The sequence below is a fragment of the Amyelois transitella genome, chromosome 28 (assembly GCF_032362555.1).
Source record: "Amyelois transitella isolate CPQ chromosome 28, ilAmyTran1.1, whole genome shotgun sequence".
Classification (NCBI taxonomy): Eukaryota; Metazoa; Arthropoda; class Insecta; order Lepidoptera; family Pyralidae; genus Amyelois; species Amyelois transitella.
The window spans coordinates 3,716,937-3,733,434 of record NC_083531.1 but is presented as its reverse complement, the minus strand read 5'-3'; the positions used below and the strand labels follow the sequence as shown (position 1 = coordinate 3,733,434).

The 16,498-nt window shown below is 35.2% G+C and overlaps 1 protein-coding gene across 3 annotated transcripts in view; it reads right to left on the bottom strand.

Annotated features, from left to right (window-relative positions):
• LOC106139600 (uncharacterized) overlaps positions 1–16,498 on the bottom strand; it is a 40,035-nt gene that overhangs the window by 19,171 nt on the left and 4,366 nt on the right. The window contains exons 5-11 of one of the 3 annotated variants that reach the window (XM_060952310.1): positions 15,642–15,751; positions 12,456–12,519; positions 11,759–11,887; positions 11,263–11,336; positions 8,498–8,552; positions 1,863–2,029; positions 1,277–1,339 (exon numbers count right to left, since the gene is read on the bottom strand). In XM_060952310.1, the coding sequence (XP_060808293.1) occupies positions 1,277–1,339; positions 1,863–2,029; positions 8,498–8,552; positions 11,263–11,336; positions 11,759–11,887; positions 12,456–12,519; positions 15,642–15,751 (662 nt within the window). Of the gene's footprint in view, positions 1–1,276; positions 1,340–1,862; positions 2,030–3,924; positions 7,789–8,497; positions 8,553–11,262; positions 11,337–11,758; positions 11,888–12,455; positions 12,520–15,641; positions 15,752–16,498 lie in introns of those variants that run through there. The other 2 variants (XM_060952311.1, XM_060952309.1) reach the window with 2 other exon arrangements.

Genomic DNA, 16,498 nt, shown 5'->3' with positions numbered 1-16,498 from the left:
AACAGTTTACCTATAGTTTTATTTACATATTGATGATTATATAAAGCTATACATATATAGTTTATTACACTAATTGTATCATCCACTTATCTCCTGTTATTAAGGTTACAGCTTAATTATTCGTTTTCATAAAGAAAAGATATTGAAGCTGTCCTTAAAATACTATCTAAGTAATTAGTACTTTTAATATAAATTGGCAGAACCTTTCACGCACTATATGGACTCGATGCACAGGGCAGTTGTCTTGCACAAATGATATTGTTGGCATATCATCAATCGGATAAATACACCGCACAGTTGGTAACATGGTTTCTTCCAGCACTTGCACATAATGAGCAGCTGTAGCGCGTCCTGCTATCCACACCTGTTCCCCAGGTCCAGCAGCACTCATCCAGCCCCACATATTTACAGAGATGTGTCCAGACTCCATATTTGGCACAATATTTTTTTCTTCATACCGAGTTGCATTTCTTCGCCATAAATAAATGAAGTCTACCGTGTTGTGATGACAGAAAATAAACGAACTTTTCGTCCGTAAATATCGCTTTTTTCCAGTCAAAATCCAAATACTGCCGAGCAAATTCTAAACGTTTTTGCTTATTTATTTCTGATAAATACGGCTTTCTTGCTGGCTGTCTGTGGTGTAGTCCCTCACGATGCAAACATAAAACAGTAACCGTAGTAAACTGATGTGTCGAGCTGTTCCGCAAATATTCTGGTCGGCATGAAGCCATTATTTTCGTACTGTTCCACCATGGATCTCCGCTGTGTGGCGTGTCGCTGTGTTGATTAGCGGACGACTTTTTTTTTTCACTACCCTCTTCTTGATGGCGGGTTACCCAACTTGTTGTTTATTGGGTTATTTGTGTGAATGTGTGAGTGATAGCAGCGGTGCAAGCTATAAAGTTTTGCGAACTATGACTGCAATTATGAACGCGACCGTACCTAACATACATACATATAATCACGTCTATTTGTCATTCATTCATATTTTTTAATGTAGACAATGTGCATTCGTCCACGATTTAGATTTAAAAGATCTATATTTGTAAATTGACGTCCGGTAAAAATGCTGCAATGTAGTTTGTTCCGCCGCTTCTTCTACACATGCGCTTTGGAAGCGGTAGTAGTTATAATTAGATTTAAGTGATGTGACGTCAATAAGTGATACCTTGTATCCAATTTTGAAAATAAATCTATTCTATTCTATTTCAGTGGCTTATTTGGTACGCTATTAATTAAAAAATGGTTTTGTTGAAATAACTGTGATACTTACGAAGGCTCCGCCGTATCAGTTTCTTCTTGGTGATCTCGTCCGTGCTCTCGTCCAGTCGCCAACCTGATTTAAAGGATTTTGTTTTTACTGAACTAGCATTTTGATAAAATACCTTTTTTTAGATGCTCCATAAAAATAAAGAACTGTTTTTCTAGTTGCAAAGAAAATATAATTATATTTATTATGATTGGACTATTTTGATTTTTGGAACGTGGCGTCACGGCCTATGCCCAAGATCCTGAATTGGGTAAGTCAGGTCTTCACGCGAAATTATTCCCGTATGACATTCGCAACCTTTGCAGGGACGACATACACGACGCCTAATTTTCACGTCTTTATACCTTACGGGCAGACAATACCTTTAGTCACATACATATAATCACGTCCACATCCCTTGCGGGGTAGACAGAGCCAACAGTCTTGAAAAAACTGATAGGCCACGTTCAGCTATTTGGTTTTAAGATAGAATTGTGATACAAAAAGTGACAGGTTGCTAAGCCTACGCCTAAAAGAAGAATGCCAAGTTTACAAGCCCACCTTTAGTCACAAGACACACAAATAAACAATAACGAGACTCAATACTCACTTGGCCAAATTGTGGCACACCGCTTGGTGCCTAGCTGTCCAATCGCGGCGCTGGCATCGCGCTGAACAGTACGGCGTGACGCCGCAACGCGAACAAAACGAGTCCGCGTCCGCACCGCACGAGACGCAAGCACGCGATGCCACGCGCTGTAGCGCGGGAATTTTTAGCTGCGTCCAATGTTTGCCATTTTGTTTTAAATTTGCGCAATTCCAATTTCGAACAACCAATGCCGCCGGCCAGTTTTACATGCGGGTTCAGTTTTGAAATTTCGCAATTCCAATTTCGATTGCACAATGCTACTGGCCCGGTTACATCGCGCTTGAAGCGTACATGCCACACAATGATGCGTTTTCAAAAATAGCATTCCAATTAACTATTTGCATAAAGATAGCTACGGTGATTTCATGTCCACATTATATAAAAAGCACTCAACATTAAAACTCAGTAAAATATCGACCTTATTACAAGTAAGCAGTAAACTTAAATTCCAAAATCAAATTGTCTCCTCCTATCTCGCTCAGAATACCGGCCAGTTGTGGTTTCAAATGGCGCACTCTGATAGGCTCAAATATTTTCGCACCATTCAAAAAAATTTTACTTTTTTAAAAAATTGGTAATATTTTATAGGAATTAATATAATAAGATGAGAGTTCATCAGTTCTCAGTTAGTGATAAAAATTCAGAAGGAAGGTCAAGGATTTTCATCTTGACCGGTTGAAAATTGTGTGTCAGTTTAAAAATATATGTAACAACAAAGTAGTAAGGGTCTTACATGCTTATAAGCGTTAGCGATTAAGCAACAACTAAAAGAATGAAGTACTATATTAACTAGTGTATGCAAATGTAGGTGTAAATTTTTATAATACATATGTACATACATACATATAGTCACGTCTATATCCCTTACGAGGTAGACAGAGCCAACAGTCTTGAAATGACTGATGACCAAAAAGCTGAACATGGCCTATGTTCAGCTTTTTGGTTTGATGATAGAATTGGTATCAAATATTGACAGGTTGCTAGCCCAAAGCCTTAAAGAAGAATCCCAAGAAGTTTATAAGCTTATATATACCTTTACGACATCCATGGGTAAGGAGTGGTCCTATTCTTTTTTATTATTGGTGCCGGGGACCAGACGGCATTTTTAATAATACCCTGTTTATAATCCTTGTTTTATAAAAATATACACCTACATCGTTCGGAGGATCAGATTCACATGAACTGCACTTACAAAAATACATAAAAATAGTAAATATGAATGAATTTTAGCAGATCGATATGGGCAGAATTTGAACCAAAATCGTTTGGTATAATTTAAAACAGTCTGTATTTCATGAAAGAGGCAGAGGTATTTTATTTTTCCTGCATCAACTAAATAACAGTATCAATGTTGCCATTTTTTCATATCCATTTATGCGAGTATCATTTATTACATAACTAGTAGAGATGGGCCGAGTAGGTACTCGGTTGATACTCGGTACTCGGCGTACTCGGCGGGTGTTTTGATACTCGTAATCGGCCGAATAACTCCGTGTGAATGCAATATATTTAGGTAGATATAATAAGGTACTACACTCAGTTAATCGTTAATTAAAAACTTTTCAATTACTATGACGCGCAACGTGAATTATTTGTTTGCTCACGATCAAGCGACTGGTAGTTGAGAGACGCGGGCGGAGTGAGGGATGTATCAACGCGTGCCGGCTTTCGATCGGCGCTAACCTGTTTTTTTTTTTGATAGAATCGATTTACTTAGTTAAGTTGGTGGTACGGTTTCAATGTTTTAAAAGTGAATTGAAACTGAGCAAACGGTAATAACGTCTCTTCCGTCATACTACACATACTCGTACACGTTACTTTGTTAAGAAAATTCTTGAAATATCATAAAACAATCTAGACTCAACATTATTTTATTTTGGTATAAAAAATACGTCCGTTTGTTTAACAAACTTTCTTAGTCATACTTATTAAAAATCAAACAAAAACTAAAGAATTACATAAATTTAATGAAAATAATTAAAAATTACACATTAAATTAATAAAAATACGACTAATACAAATTAACACATAACACTGGCACATAAAAAAATACTTACCCTAAAAACTTATGTAAACAATTAAAAACTAACAACAATAAATGCTTAGTGGTGGGGCACTGGATTATAAGTCAGAAAATATTTATTTCTAATATAGGAACAGAAAATTTTGTTTCATATAAACCATAAAAATAAAATCGGTTTAAACCATTCAAATTGTCTTTTTTACCTACAAAGAGGTATAAAATGAAATCTAACGAAAAGTCGACATTAATCAACGATTTTTTTTAAGTATCTTCTTCTGCTTCTTTCTTTTTTGCACATTATTGGTATTTTTTTTGTCAAAAATAACAAATATGAACGATTTAAGGACAGACTTGGAAAAACAGTCAACTAGCCTATTGTAGTGTTTTGTCAACATAACGTATAGAACATATGAATAACCTAGCTTAGTATAACTAAGAACAGCACGCGTTATAACAGTACAGTAAAATTACCGATTCGCATACATAATAAAAATGTAATTAGTTTGCTAATCAAACGACATTACATAAAATAGAGATAATATGTTGCCATAAAAAATTCAAAGTCAAAACCTAAAATTAAAACAAGAACTTTAGTCTCTCGCCTCCTATAGTCGAGTCAAACTGTTTCCCATTAATAACTGAAATCGACTGTTTATCCATTATTATAGTGAATCGTCCATTCGAAGGATACGCGCCGTCCGTATACACCTCCCACAATTCCGTATTCAAACCGGGATTCTTATCTTCCAACAAATCGAAAATAATATTCAAATCATCCTCAGTCTCCGGCAATATATTCATTGGTATTTTTAGAAAAACTTTACAAGTTTGTTTGTCGGGTAAAACAGTTTCGTTACTCTTAGGAGATTCTTTGTCTATTATCACAGGATCTATATCACATTTGTCCATAAGATATGTCTCTTCACAACTGGTTACTTTATCAATTACCTGATCTTCAGTCCAATGAGTTTTGAAACCATCATTCTCGTTTAGAACTTTCTCTTTGCTCTGTTTTTTCGCGTACGTTTTAGTCAACTCCTCCAAACTAGATTTAGGTTTCATCAGAGATTGTAAATGCCCCAGTTTGAACTCTACGACGCTCGAATCTATGTATTTATTGAAACTTTGACTTGTTATAACCTGAGCGGACAACTTATCAATCTGTAGGACCGCATCTAATTTGGTTTTCGTTCGAACCGTACTTATTTTCCTCCAATACTTTGTTCTCAATCTGGGATTTTGTTTCTGCAGTAAATCTATCACTTCATCAGTATCTTTGTCTGTTTTTACAACCATACTTATAATACCGACAGCGCCTCTGAATTCTGTCGCTTTCAAATTGGTATGCAACTTTTTGTTAACTGTAACTAGATTTTGTTCCAGCCATTGTCTGGAAGCTTTGTCCTGGCAAATAATGAAAATTACACCGTCAAACAAATACATATCGTGGAATTTCGGTATCTGCTCCTCAGGTAATTCAAAGACAATGTCTTCCAAACTTCTCTTAATAGTACGGAAAAGTACATCATCTACCCTCGCCTCTGGATAATTAGACGGTCCTACATAAAGTTTTAAATCGTCCGCTATTAAATCTGAATAATGACTAGTTCTTATGCGAGTCAGCGGTGCGTTAGTTATTTCGGGATTTAGTGGTACATACATTTTTTTGAATAATTCTTTCCACTGGTTATCCGACTCTGGCGCGCGATCTTTGTTGCTTTCCTCAAAACTTACATCGCGTTTTTGTCTATCGATAATTCTAAAAGACAATTTTTCTCCTTCAAAAACAGGATCGAAATCTGGACTCTTTATAACTTCCAATGACTCGCGATCAACACCGAATTGTCGCTTTTGCTTCCCGGCCACGTCAGAGTAATATTTCCAGCAGTCTGGTTTTAAACCTGGATACATCTCTTTCAGTTTAAGCAAGATTTCCATAGACTCCACGTGGGCTTTCTCTTTCGGCAAACGCATGACTATTCTAGTATACCTAACCAAATTTCTTATATCCCTAAAAGTGAGTTTCAAACCGGTGGAATGTATAAACCTTGGCAAAACCTCAGTCAAATAGTCTTTAGTTTCTAAACTATCACATACGTAAATCACAGCACCGTTAGATAGGTAAACGTCTTGGAATTTCGGAATTATAAGATCAGTGAAACGCTGTTGTTTCATATCTTTGTGCAAATACTCTTTGAACAAATGTTTGAGTCTTCTAATATGCGTACCCTCTAATTTATTTTGTGGGTACCCTTCCAGAGTGATAGCTACCTTAAGGTCGTTTTCAACATGGAGATAGTTAGTGCGTCTATGATAAGCGATTCCCCTATTACTATCGATGTTCAAGTTACTATTTCTACTGATTAAATTGTCATTGCTTTCAATAAACGATTCAGTCTTATCAGACACAGCTGCGCAATGGGACACATCATTCACTTCTTCAATATTGGTGCTGCTTTCCTCAATTTTGTCTTTCTCGTATTCCTGATCACTATTGTAAACATTAGTTTCATCTGACCACACGATCACTTCATTTCTATCGCCAATGTATTTGACATCTTTGAGTTTTTTTAATACATCTTTTTGTAGAGAGCTTTCAAGTTCATGTTTTACATCATCATCAGGCAAATCAACAACTGGCTCTTCTCCATATTCTTCCGGCTCGTCGTCCTGTTTCTCAACAATTTCTATACACTTCTGTTCTTTCTCAAACACTTGACTTTCTTTATCTTTCAAACTTGCATCAGACAACATCCTCGGCGTGTTTTCGGCCGATTTGATTTCCTCTAACAATTTAACACGAGACGCTACGCTTGACAGATCTTCGTCAATATCAGATAATAAACATTCATAATATATCTCTGTATAACCTGTCAATTCAAAGTCCATCTGTCCATAGTCAATGACATTCTTAAAGTTTGGCCCGCGAATAATTTCACCAGAAACCCTGTCTATAAGAAAAGAGGTTGTTTCGACATTCTCACTCAACTTTTGGGAGTATATCTTCCACAAATTCGTTTTCAATGTCGGATTGAAGTACTGCAACAATTTGAAAGCATCTCTCGCCGTTGCCGGCCAACAAGACATGGGAATTTTCAAAATACCCAAACACAATCTTTTCACTTTAGCTTTCAGCAGAATCAAATTCGTACACATACGCTCTTGCAAACCGGGGTTCACTCGCACCATCCAATTCCTAGTATCTACATCTTTACAAACACAGACAATAGCACCTCTGTTTAAATAGTAATCCAGAAATACTGGAACCTTCTTTAGAAGACCGGCCTTCAGCTGCATGTCAATGACATCAGTGAGGCACCGTTGAAACATTTCCATTTGTCGCAAACGCATTTTCGCCTTAGGATAACCAGCTAAAGCTATGACTATTTTCAAAGCGTCCTCCACAATATCCATATAATCAGAATTCCTCAACTGAATAAGCCTATTTGTTTCATCTACCTCTTCATTGTCGTCGCTATAAAAGTCACCGTACAACATGTCATATGTAACCTCACTTCTATTTCCTACTAACTTATTATCTTCAAATTTCTTATTAGTACACTCAGATTGTTTACTAACTGTGTCCGCGAATTTGCTAGTATAATTTGATCTTTTGCAAACATCGATGGATTTAACGCTAGTAACAGTGGCTTTGCTTTCAGCAAAATTGGTGGAATACTCAGACTTTTTGCTGGTGTATTTCGATAGTCTGCTTTTCGACTTATCTGCGGTCTCCTTGTATGTTTGATCTTTCTGGCTATCTTCTGAACAGAGAACGCAAGTGGACGGAGTGGAGCTCCCCTCGGAAGCTTCGTCCCAGGACTTGAGCTTGGTTTTGCAGGAGCATAAGGTATCTCTTTCATTCTGCCGAAGAACATTTCGGTATCAGATGACGTCGTTAATATAAGGGCTGCCAGTTATGGCCAAATGTTACCGGATTCAGGTCTTGTTTTTGCCTGGCAACCCCGTGATGAATGATGGGCAAAATGATGACGATTCTAGAAGTCTCTTGCTGCAGCCACAAGCGAACATGCAATAACAATTACACTAAGACGTAACGATTGTATTATAAAATTTCAACAAGTGATAAATCAAGCAATAATAATTACTAGAACTAAAAAAGTTAATGTGCACTCATTCTAAATTGGTCGACGCATTAATTTTTTTTAATTTTGAATTTTGAAATTCCTAAATAAAACAATATTAAGTCCAGATAATACCATTCCTTTTCAGTAAAATTGTGCTAAGCCACAGACAAAAAGATTTTAATATGACTTATTTATAACAAACATTCTAATAGTCATACCTCTGCCTCTTCTGTGTTTTCTAAGGAAATGTTAGAAAAGTAGATTAAGGAAGTAATTAAGTAAAACGAGCAAAACAGAAGTGTCGTTCTGTCTGTCCGATAATAAAACAACATTGAAACATCTGGTCTAACATGATACGGGTAAGGTCAAATAATGCCCATTTTCATAAGTCAATATTTTTTCCTAACTTCGCACATCGATCGCAAGTCCATCCAACCATCACCAGAGACTATAATCCGTAAAAAAAAATACAATAATAAACTCACCGAATCACCAGCTCCTGCGCCGAAGCTAGTGTCGCCATCACGAGACTCCAAGTTCCTGGGGAACGAGAAATATTTTCAAATTTTAAATTACGAATGCAAATTATCGTGTCAAAAAGTTATTAAATACCTACGTAGATAAAACTATGTTCTAGTCATCCAAATTTCTATTTTTTTTTTATGAAACTGAAACCCACATACAATTTAATGGTTTTAAAAATATTTTTTGGGAAAGCTAACAAAGCATTAAGATCGGATTCCAGTGATGATTAAAAGCATTATTTAACTTACCAGGCCACAACCTTTCCCATCCGTCTTACATAAAAAAATAATAATTCATTAAAAATAAATATCAACATTCAATTTACACTATTTTAAATACAGTACATACCTACATCAAAATAAGTCTAAGTCCCTAAAAGCGTCAGGATTATACAAAACTTGACATTCTTCTTTTAGGCATTGAGCTAGCAACCTGTCACTATATATATCGTCGGGGATAGTTCAAATCCGCGTAACTAGCATTGGATAATTCCGCGTATATGACAAATGTAGCCATTTTAAGTTTTCGTGGGCAATTCACGCAAAATCTTGATAGGCTGCCACCGACTTGAAACGAGTTCATTTCGTCCAGCCGGAAGTCAGAAATCGCCAAATAACAACACTGCGTATCTTTCGCGAGCAAGTGTCAACACCGCGTATGTGATTAATAGATGATATATGATACATACATATGGTCATGTCTATATCCCTTGCGGGGTAGACAGAGCCAACAGGCTTGAAAAAACTGAATGGCCACGTTCAGCTATTTGGCTTAATGATAGAATTGAAATTCAAATAGTGACAGGTTGCTAGCCCATCGCCTTACTAAGAATTCCATGTTTGTAAGCCTATCCCTTAGTCGTCTTTTACGACATCCATGAGAAAGAGATGGAGTGGTCCTATTTTGTTTTGGTGCCGGGAACCACACGGCACAAATGTTGTTTAATTTTGCAATAAAACTGTATTTACTTAAAAATTATCATTGCCAACATCAGGTAATTGTACATATAATGTTTTTTTTTCGTATATTTTAAATTAAAATTGGTACCTATATAATCCAAGTTTAGTTCTTTTTACCATTCCAACCCCTCTTAATAGGTATGTAATATTTTTTTTCAAAATACACTACAGTAGGTATTTAAATTGTGCAACAATCTGGGCACTAATGTATTATTGGTTTGATGAGACCACTACTGATTTAAAAACTTCAACTTATGCTTCTTTTTATATTGATTATTTAAAGAAAATTATAGAAGACTGCCCAAAAGACGTAGTTATTTTTAGTGATGGATGCACATCACAAAATAGAAATGTTGTGGTTTCTAACGCTCTCCTGCTACTGGCGATGGAAAAATATTGTGACTACACAAAAATTTTTAGAAAAAGGTGACGCTCAGGTGGAGATGGATTCAGTTCACTTAATAATTGAAAGAAAATTAAAAAATGGTGAAATATTTTGCCTAGTCAGTACTCTTCGATTACCAAAGAAATTTGACTGAATCCATCTCCATATACATTCTTTAAAGATTAAAAATAACTTTATTTATGATACAATTCGCCCTGGGAGAGGGGTTGGTTCGAAATGTGTGGTTGATATCAGAGTACTAAAATACAATCCCAATGGTACAATTGAATACAAGCTTAACTACAATGACGAGTTTCAACTGTTACCACAAAGGCCAAAAAGAATGGAGCCATTTATACCACCACAGCTCTTTGCTGATAGGTTGCCAATATCCAAATCAAAGTATGAATTTCCAACAATTTACAACAATTAAAAAGTGTTATACCTTCACATTGCCATGAATTCTATGACAACTTGCCATACAGAAATACCTAATTCGTACCTGCCTCTTATTAATTAATAGTAATCTATAACTGTTTACACCTTATAAATGAACAATTTGGTTATTCTTTTTTTGTTAGAAATTATATCTTTTTGCTTAGTTACTTTGTTGATTTTTATTATTTGATTTTAATTATTACCTACTAGTGCCTATAATTATTTTTAAGTACGTAATTTTAAGCACTAAGACTGTTTGATTGTAGTATAATTTTATTTCATTAATATATTTAAGATTTCTGATATTCCGAAGTTTTCCAATTGAAATTACTTAAAAGGCTGATTGTCCTCTGAATAAATATAAGATTTAATTATATGTTTGATGTTTATAAGAGTAATTCAAAGAGATTTAAGACAAAAGTTTATGTTGATTTTGTTACATTTATTTAACATTTATTCATTTTATGTAACTTTTATAAGAGGCAAAGATTTTTCAATAATTTTGTATAGTTTTATTTTCTACATTGAATAATATTTTTGTTAAAATAATGATATTTGTTTCATATCAAAACCGCGTACATTCCCCATCAGTTCCATTGTTATAAGTTTATGGTCAAAGCAAATCCGCGTAATTGTCGTAGGGCCTTAATTACTTACTTAAATTGATATATTTTCTACCAAAAGATAGAACACATTACTAATTACTTTTTGTGTAAAAATGAGCTTAAAATTAATTGAATTAACAAAGTTATTAAGTTTTAACCTTCCCCTGTAAAACTGGATCTATTGCAGATACGCACCTTTTACGTATGGTAGATTCGCGGATTTGCACTATCCCCGACGATATCTCAATTTTGTCCATAAACCATTCATCTGAACGTAGCATCCGCGTGTTTAGACTCTGCCTACCCTGTAAAGCATGTATGAAACGTCAAGAACTCACCTCTCGCTGATATTGCGCACGACAATCCTACCATCAGGCAGTATACATCTATTGATAGACGAGTTCAAGTTGCTCTGAAAAAAAAAAAGAGGAAAAAAAAGGTTGTAATGCGGTATCAGGTGAATAGTGATTGTCAGCTACTTTTCTTCCCATGAAGAATATAAGTGTTTAAAACTGTGGCAACATCAATATCGGTTCAGTGGTTTAGACTTGAAGGCGTAACATACTGACAAACAAACAATTTTACTTTCGCATCATAAAATAGTTACACGATTCCATGACTTGGTCTACTCAATAATACCCACGACTCCCTTGCTCGGCTTTAACAACAACATCCTTTGTTTGTATGTACTAATATTTTTATCACAATACTATTAAGATCCATTTCATCCAAATCGGTTCAGTGATTTAGATGTGAAAGCATAACAGACAGATAGACAAACAATTTTACTTTCACATTGTATCAGTTACATGATTCCTATTCAATAATACTCACGGCTCTCTTGCTTGTCTTCAACAACAACAGCCTTTGTTTGCATCGCACCTGCTCCTCCTGCAGCTCCAGCTGTTTGAGCTTAATCTGCTCCAGTTCCAGCTCTAAATCCGGGTCCATGGGAGCCAGTTCCTGCATTCCGGCAGAAATTTTTGTTGCAAAAATTTGTATAAGTTGTGTGAAAGATTTCAGACTTGGGGGATTTCCCAAAAAAAAGAATTGGAACAAATTACATACATACATAAAATCACGCCTCTTTTCTGATGGGGTAGTAAGAAACTGCATTTTCCCACTAACCACAATCTCTGCATAGTTATTTCGTTTCATCCACATTCACAACTCTCCTCATACAAGCTCTTAGAGAGATAAGATCTCATTCTTTTTTGTTAATAAAATAAAAACAAATACACGCTTAATTTAGCGAGTTCAAAGAGTGTGTTGGCCAAGGACATAGCCATACATCTATATAATAACTGCAAAGTTTCAGAAAAATCCATTCAGTAGTTTTTGCCTGAACGTGTAACAAAAATAGGTACACCATCCTTACAAATTTCACATTGATCATATTAGTAGGATGACATAAATATCAATATAAGATTGCCTACAGCTAATCCAGCAGTTGTCCCTACAAACCAATGACTGAATAAAGGAACTTGCACTTTCTTTACAAATAAAAGAAAAAAACATTACAACAACTTACAAATTCGTTTCCACCAATTTCGTCCTCCATGTCATTATCCCCATTGGACAAGTCAATGTTTTTCCTGAAGCAAAATAAAAAAATACATTAAAATTTTAATGGTAGATATACCTACATTTTTTCTTCATCAGAAATCAAATGGCAGAATGATTCATCATCTCTTACTTATGTGAATAATATTAGTTTATTGGCTCTGTCTAGTTAAAAATGTGATATATGTATGTTCGTAACATGATAACTTTTAATTTAATTAACATTTAATACAAGCCCCTGCTTGTATCATACCAGTTAAAGGCCTACCTTTCCAATGAGAAAATTTATCAGATGGCTCTAGTAAGAAACAGTACACGGAAGTCCTAACTAAAAATCCAGTCTTAACATTGTTTTTTTTTTAATTATTATAAAAGCAAAAACAATTTTGAGTACATACCTAACTACTTTTAAGTACCCACATCAAAAAAGATAATTACAAAAATTCTCCAGTTATAGGTAGAGGTAGAAGCAAAAGAATTCGGCCTCATTTCTCGTTCAACTTTGAAAAATGTCCAATTTAACTTTTACAAGGTAAGTATGCTACGAGCAACATGCATCACAAATATTTTGTAAACTAAAATAAAATATGTAGAAGAACAAAGGCATCAATTTTTGCAAAGGTTGTTGAAATTATGCTTACTTTTCACTTCGTTGCATCGAGGAAAAATATTTGTTCAAAATCATGGCGTCGCCATCCATTGTGAATGAAAAGGCACTTATTTAACAGAAGAAAACAATGATTTCTAGTCAAAAACCTTATGTAAACACTTGATAACTTATATTTTACAGTTTTTATATAATAAATTCTACAAAACACAATATCTTGAATAAAACGGTTAGCTTCGTCAACTTTTCACTTTTGCGATTTTGCTTACATTTGTGAACGAAACGAAACATCAAGCAATCAAAAGGCGCGAAATAATATATTAAATTGTCATTGGCCAAAATTCTACGGTTATGAGCCAATGAAAACTGAGATACGAATGACATTTGCCTGAAGGCAAAAGCGCTTATTGCGATTGGTCGTTAGCGGTGTTATTTAAAAAAAATATATGCAAATGAATCTGCTAGTATACAGCCAAGGAATCAAATCGTAAGATTTTCTTTGTACAAAACGTAAGTAGAAAGAATATTATTGAATAAAAAAATCAATACACATTATATTTAGGTACAAAGTTAAAACCACCGGCCGGACCTACCTGATAAAACCGCAAGTTGGCTCATAAATATCAAAATAAACAAGGGTATTGTCGTGTGACGAAATAAAACACTGTTTATTATACATAACCAAGATTGTAACAATACTTTTGTTGATAGGTTTATCACTGCCTGTAATAAGATATTTATTCATGCAATAGATAACTACCACACGTACTTACATATTATCACGTCTTCTCCCTTACGGGGTAGACAGAGCTAACAGTCTTGCAAATACTGAAAGGCCACGTTCAGTTAAATTGCTTATGATGGAATAGAGACTAAAATATAATATGAATTTAAACAGTAAGTTTATACCCTTTCCATTGGTTCCAACATCCATGGGAAAGAGAGGGAGTGTTCCAATTTTATAAAAGTACCAAGTACCACACGGCTGACGCCATTACATATTGATTTTTCATTATCCCCCCAAGCCGTGTGGTTTCCAACACTACCATGAATGTCGTAAAAGGGGACTAAGGGAAAGTGTAATAAACTTGGGATTATTCTTGCAGGTGATGAGTTAGCAACCTGTCACTGTTTTAATTTCAATTATTTGAATAAAAATATAATCATTACCCATTACAGCTGCTCGTGGCCATTCATTTCTTGAAACACTGTTCATAATTTTTTTTTTAAAGTAATCTACACTTTAATACATATTACTTTACTCTTAATTCACTCAAAAAATCACAAAATAATCACAAAGTTTTCCATACCGTAACCTAGCGTTGCCCGGCTGGATGCTGGGTGACCTGAGCCCGCCCTAGGTCGTCTAGTTATTGATTTTTATAGGATGCGCAGCATCCCGAATCTGATTGTAAGCTGCGCATCTTCAATTAGGTACCGGGCGTATACTCATTTATAAATTTATACCAGTGTCTTTGTTAAAACATTTTATTATAGTTTTACTACAAGAATGCATATCTTAATTTTATTTTTATTCATTTGACGAAATATTAGTATTGAAATAATTAGTATTACATTCATTCATGTTTTTTAATATAGACAATGTGCATTCGTCCGCGATTAGATTTAAGAGATCTATATTCGTAAATTGACATCCGGTGAAAATGCTGCACTGTAGTGTGTTCCGCTGCTTCTTCTACACTTTGCTTTGGAAGCGGAAGTAGTTATAATTAGATTTAAGTGATGTGACGTCAATAAGTGATACATTGTGTCCAATTTTGAAAATAAATCTATTCTATTCAAAGAATTATTAAGGTAACTAAAAAAACGTGATCCGGTCCTCTTATTTTCAGATTGTTCCGAAACGTCGCTCCCGCTACATTTACAAATAAAGAATTTTACGCTATGTATAGGTCAAGTAAGTGTCGGTTCACATTAAAGAAACGCCGCGAAATTTTATACTTTTTTTTCTTACAGTACATACATATAATCACGTCTAAGTCCCCTGTGGGGTAGACAGAGCCAACCCTCTCGAAAAGATCAATAAGCCACGTTCAGCTGTTTGGCTTAATGATAAAATTGATATTCAAACAGTGACAAATTGCTAGTCCATCGCCTAAAAGAGGAATCCCAAGTTTTGCTAGTCCATCGCATATATGGTGAATCCCAAGATTATAAGCTAATCCCTTAGTCGCCTTTTACGATATCCATGAAAATGATATCCGTTTTCCGATTTAATAGATATTTAATTCTTTCAAACATGTCGCCGTTTCTGGCTGTAATAAATATATCTTTTCTCTGTCTCCATTTTGATTCAACTTCATGCCTTGACCGGGTTCGAATCCCGGTCAAGGCATGATGAGAAAAGAACTTTTTCTGATTGGCCTGGGTCTTGGATGTTTATCTATATAAGTATATATTATAAAATATAGTATCGTTGAGTTAGTATCTCGTAACACAAGTTTCGAACTTACTTCGAGGCTAACTCAATCAGTGTAATTTGTCCCGTATATATTTATTTATTTAACTTAAATTCCCCTTACTCACCTTGTCCTCCCGCGGCTTCCAACGCTGGCCGTGTCTGCTTTAGCGCTCTTTCTACCCCCGTGTTCCCTATCCCGGTCGGCATTCCTGTTCTCTTGGTGCTTCGCTTTCGTCTGTTGGACAGTAAGTATGATGACGAGATCTTAAAAATAAAATAATAACGTTTATTTGCTCTTCACAAAAATGTTCTTATTAACTAGTTAACAATAATGTGTTTAATCTTTAAATGACATTGAAATCCTGCGAAGAGCCAAGTTCCTGAAAAAGGTCCAGGTGGACCTGTGCTACAGGTAACTTGGCCCCTCCCTTGGCATTTTAGGTGTTAGGTATTACACATTAGGTTATATTTAGTTTAACTACCTATATTTATCAACTAACACAATCGTAGATTCTATTCTATTCATAATATGTCGATAGATACACTATACCATATGGGCCGTCGGGCTGAGTGTTCAGTGTGAGTGTGATGTGTGTGTGTCGATGAGTGTACTGAGTATGGTGGTAGGTATAATTAATAATTACGGTCGGAAATAGTATTTGTGTGGCGGGTAGCAAAATGGTAAAGGTGAAAAAAAAACGGGGAAAATTATTCCTCCTTGAGGGCTTCAATGATGCCCATAATAACGATTCCACGCGGACGGAGTCGCGGACACAGCTAGTTCATAATATGATCGAAATGTACATTAAAAATATATATATACTACTTTTATCAAGTTCAATCCATCAATAGCTCTATTAATAAGGTAGTTGCCAAAACAAATGTACGATGAAACGTTATACATACATACATACATACAATCACGCCTCTTTCCCGGAGGGGTAGGCAGAGACTACCCCTTTCCACTTGCCACGATCTCTGC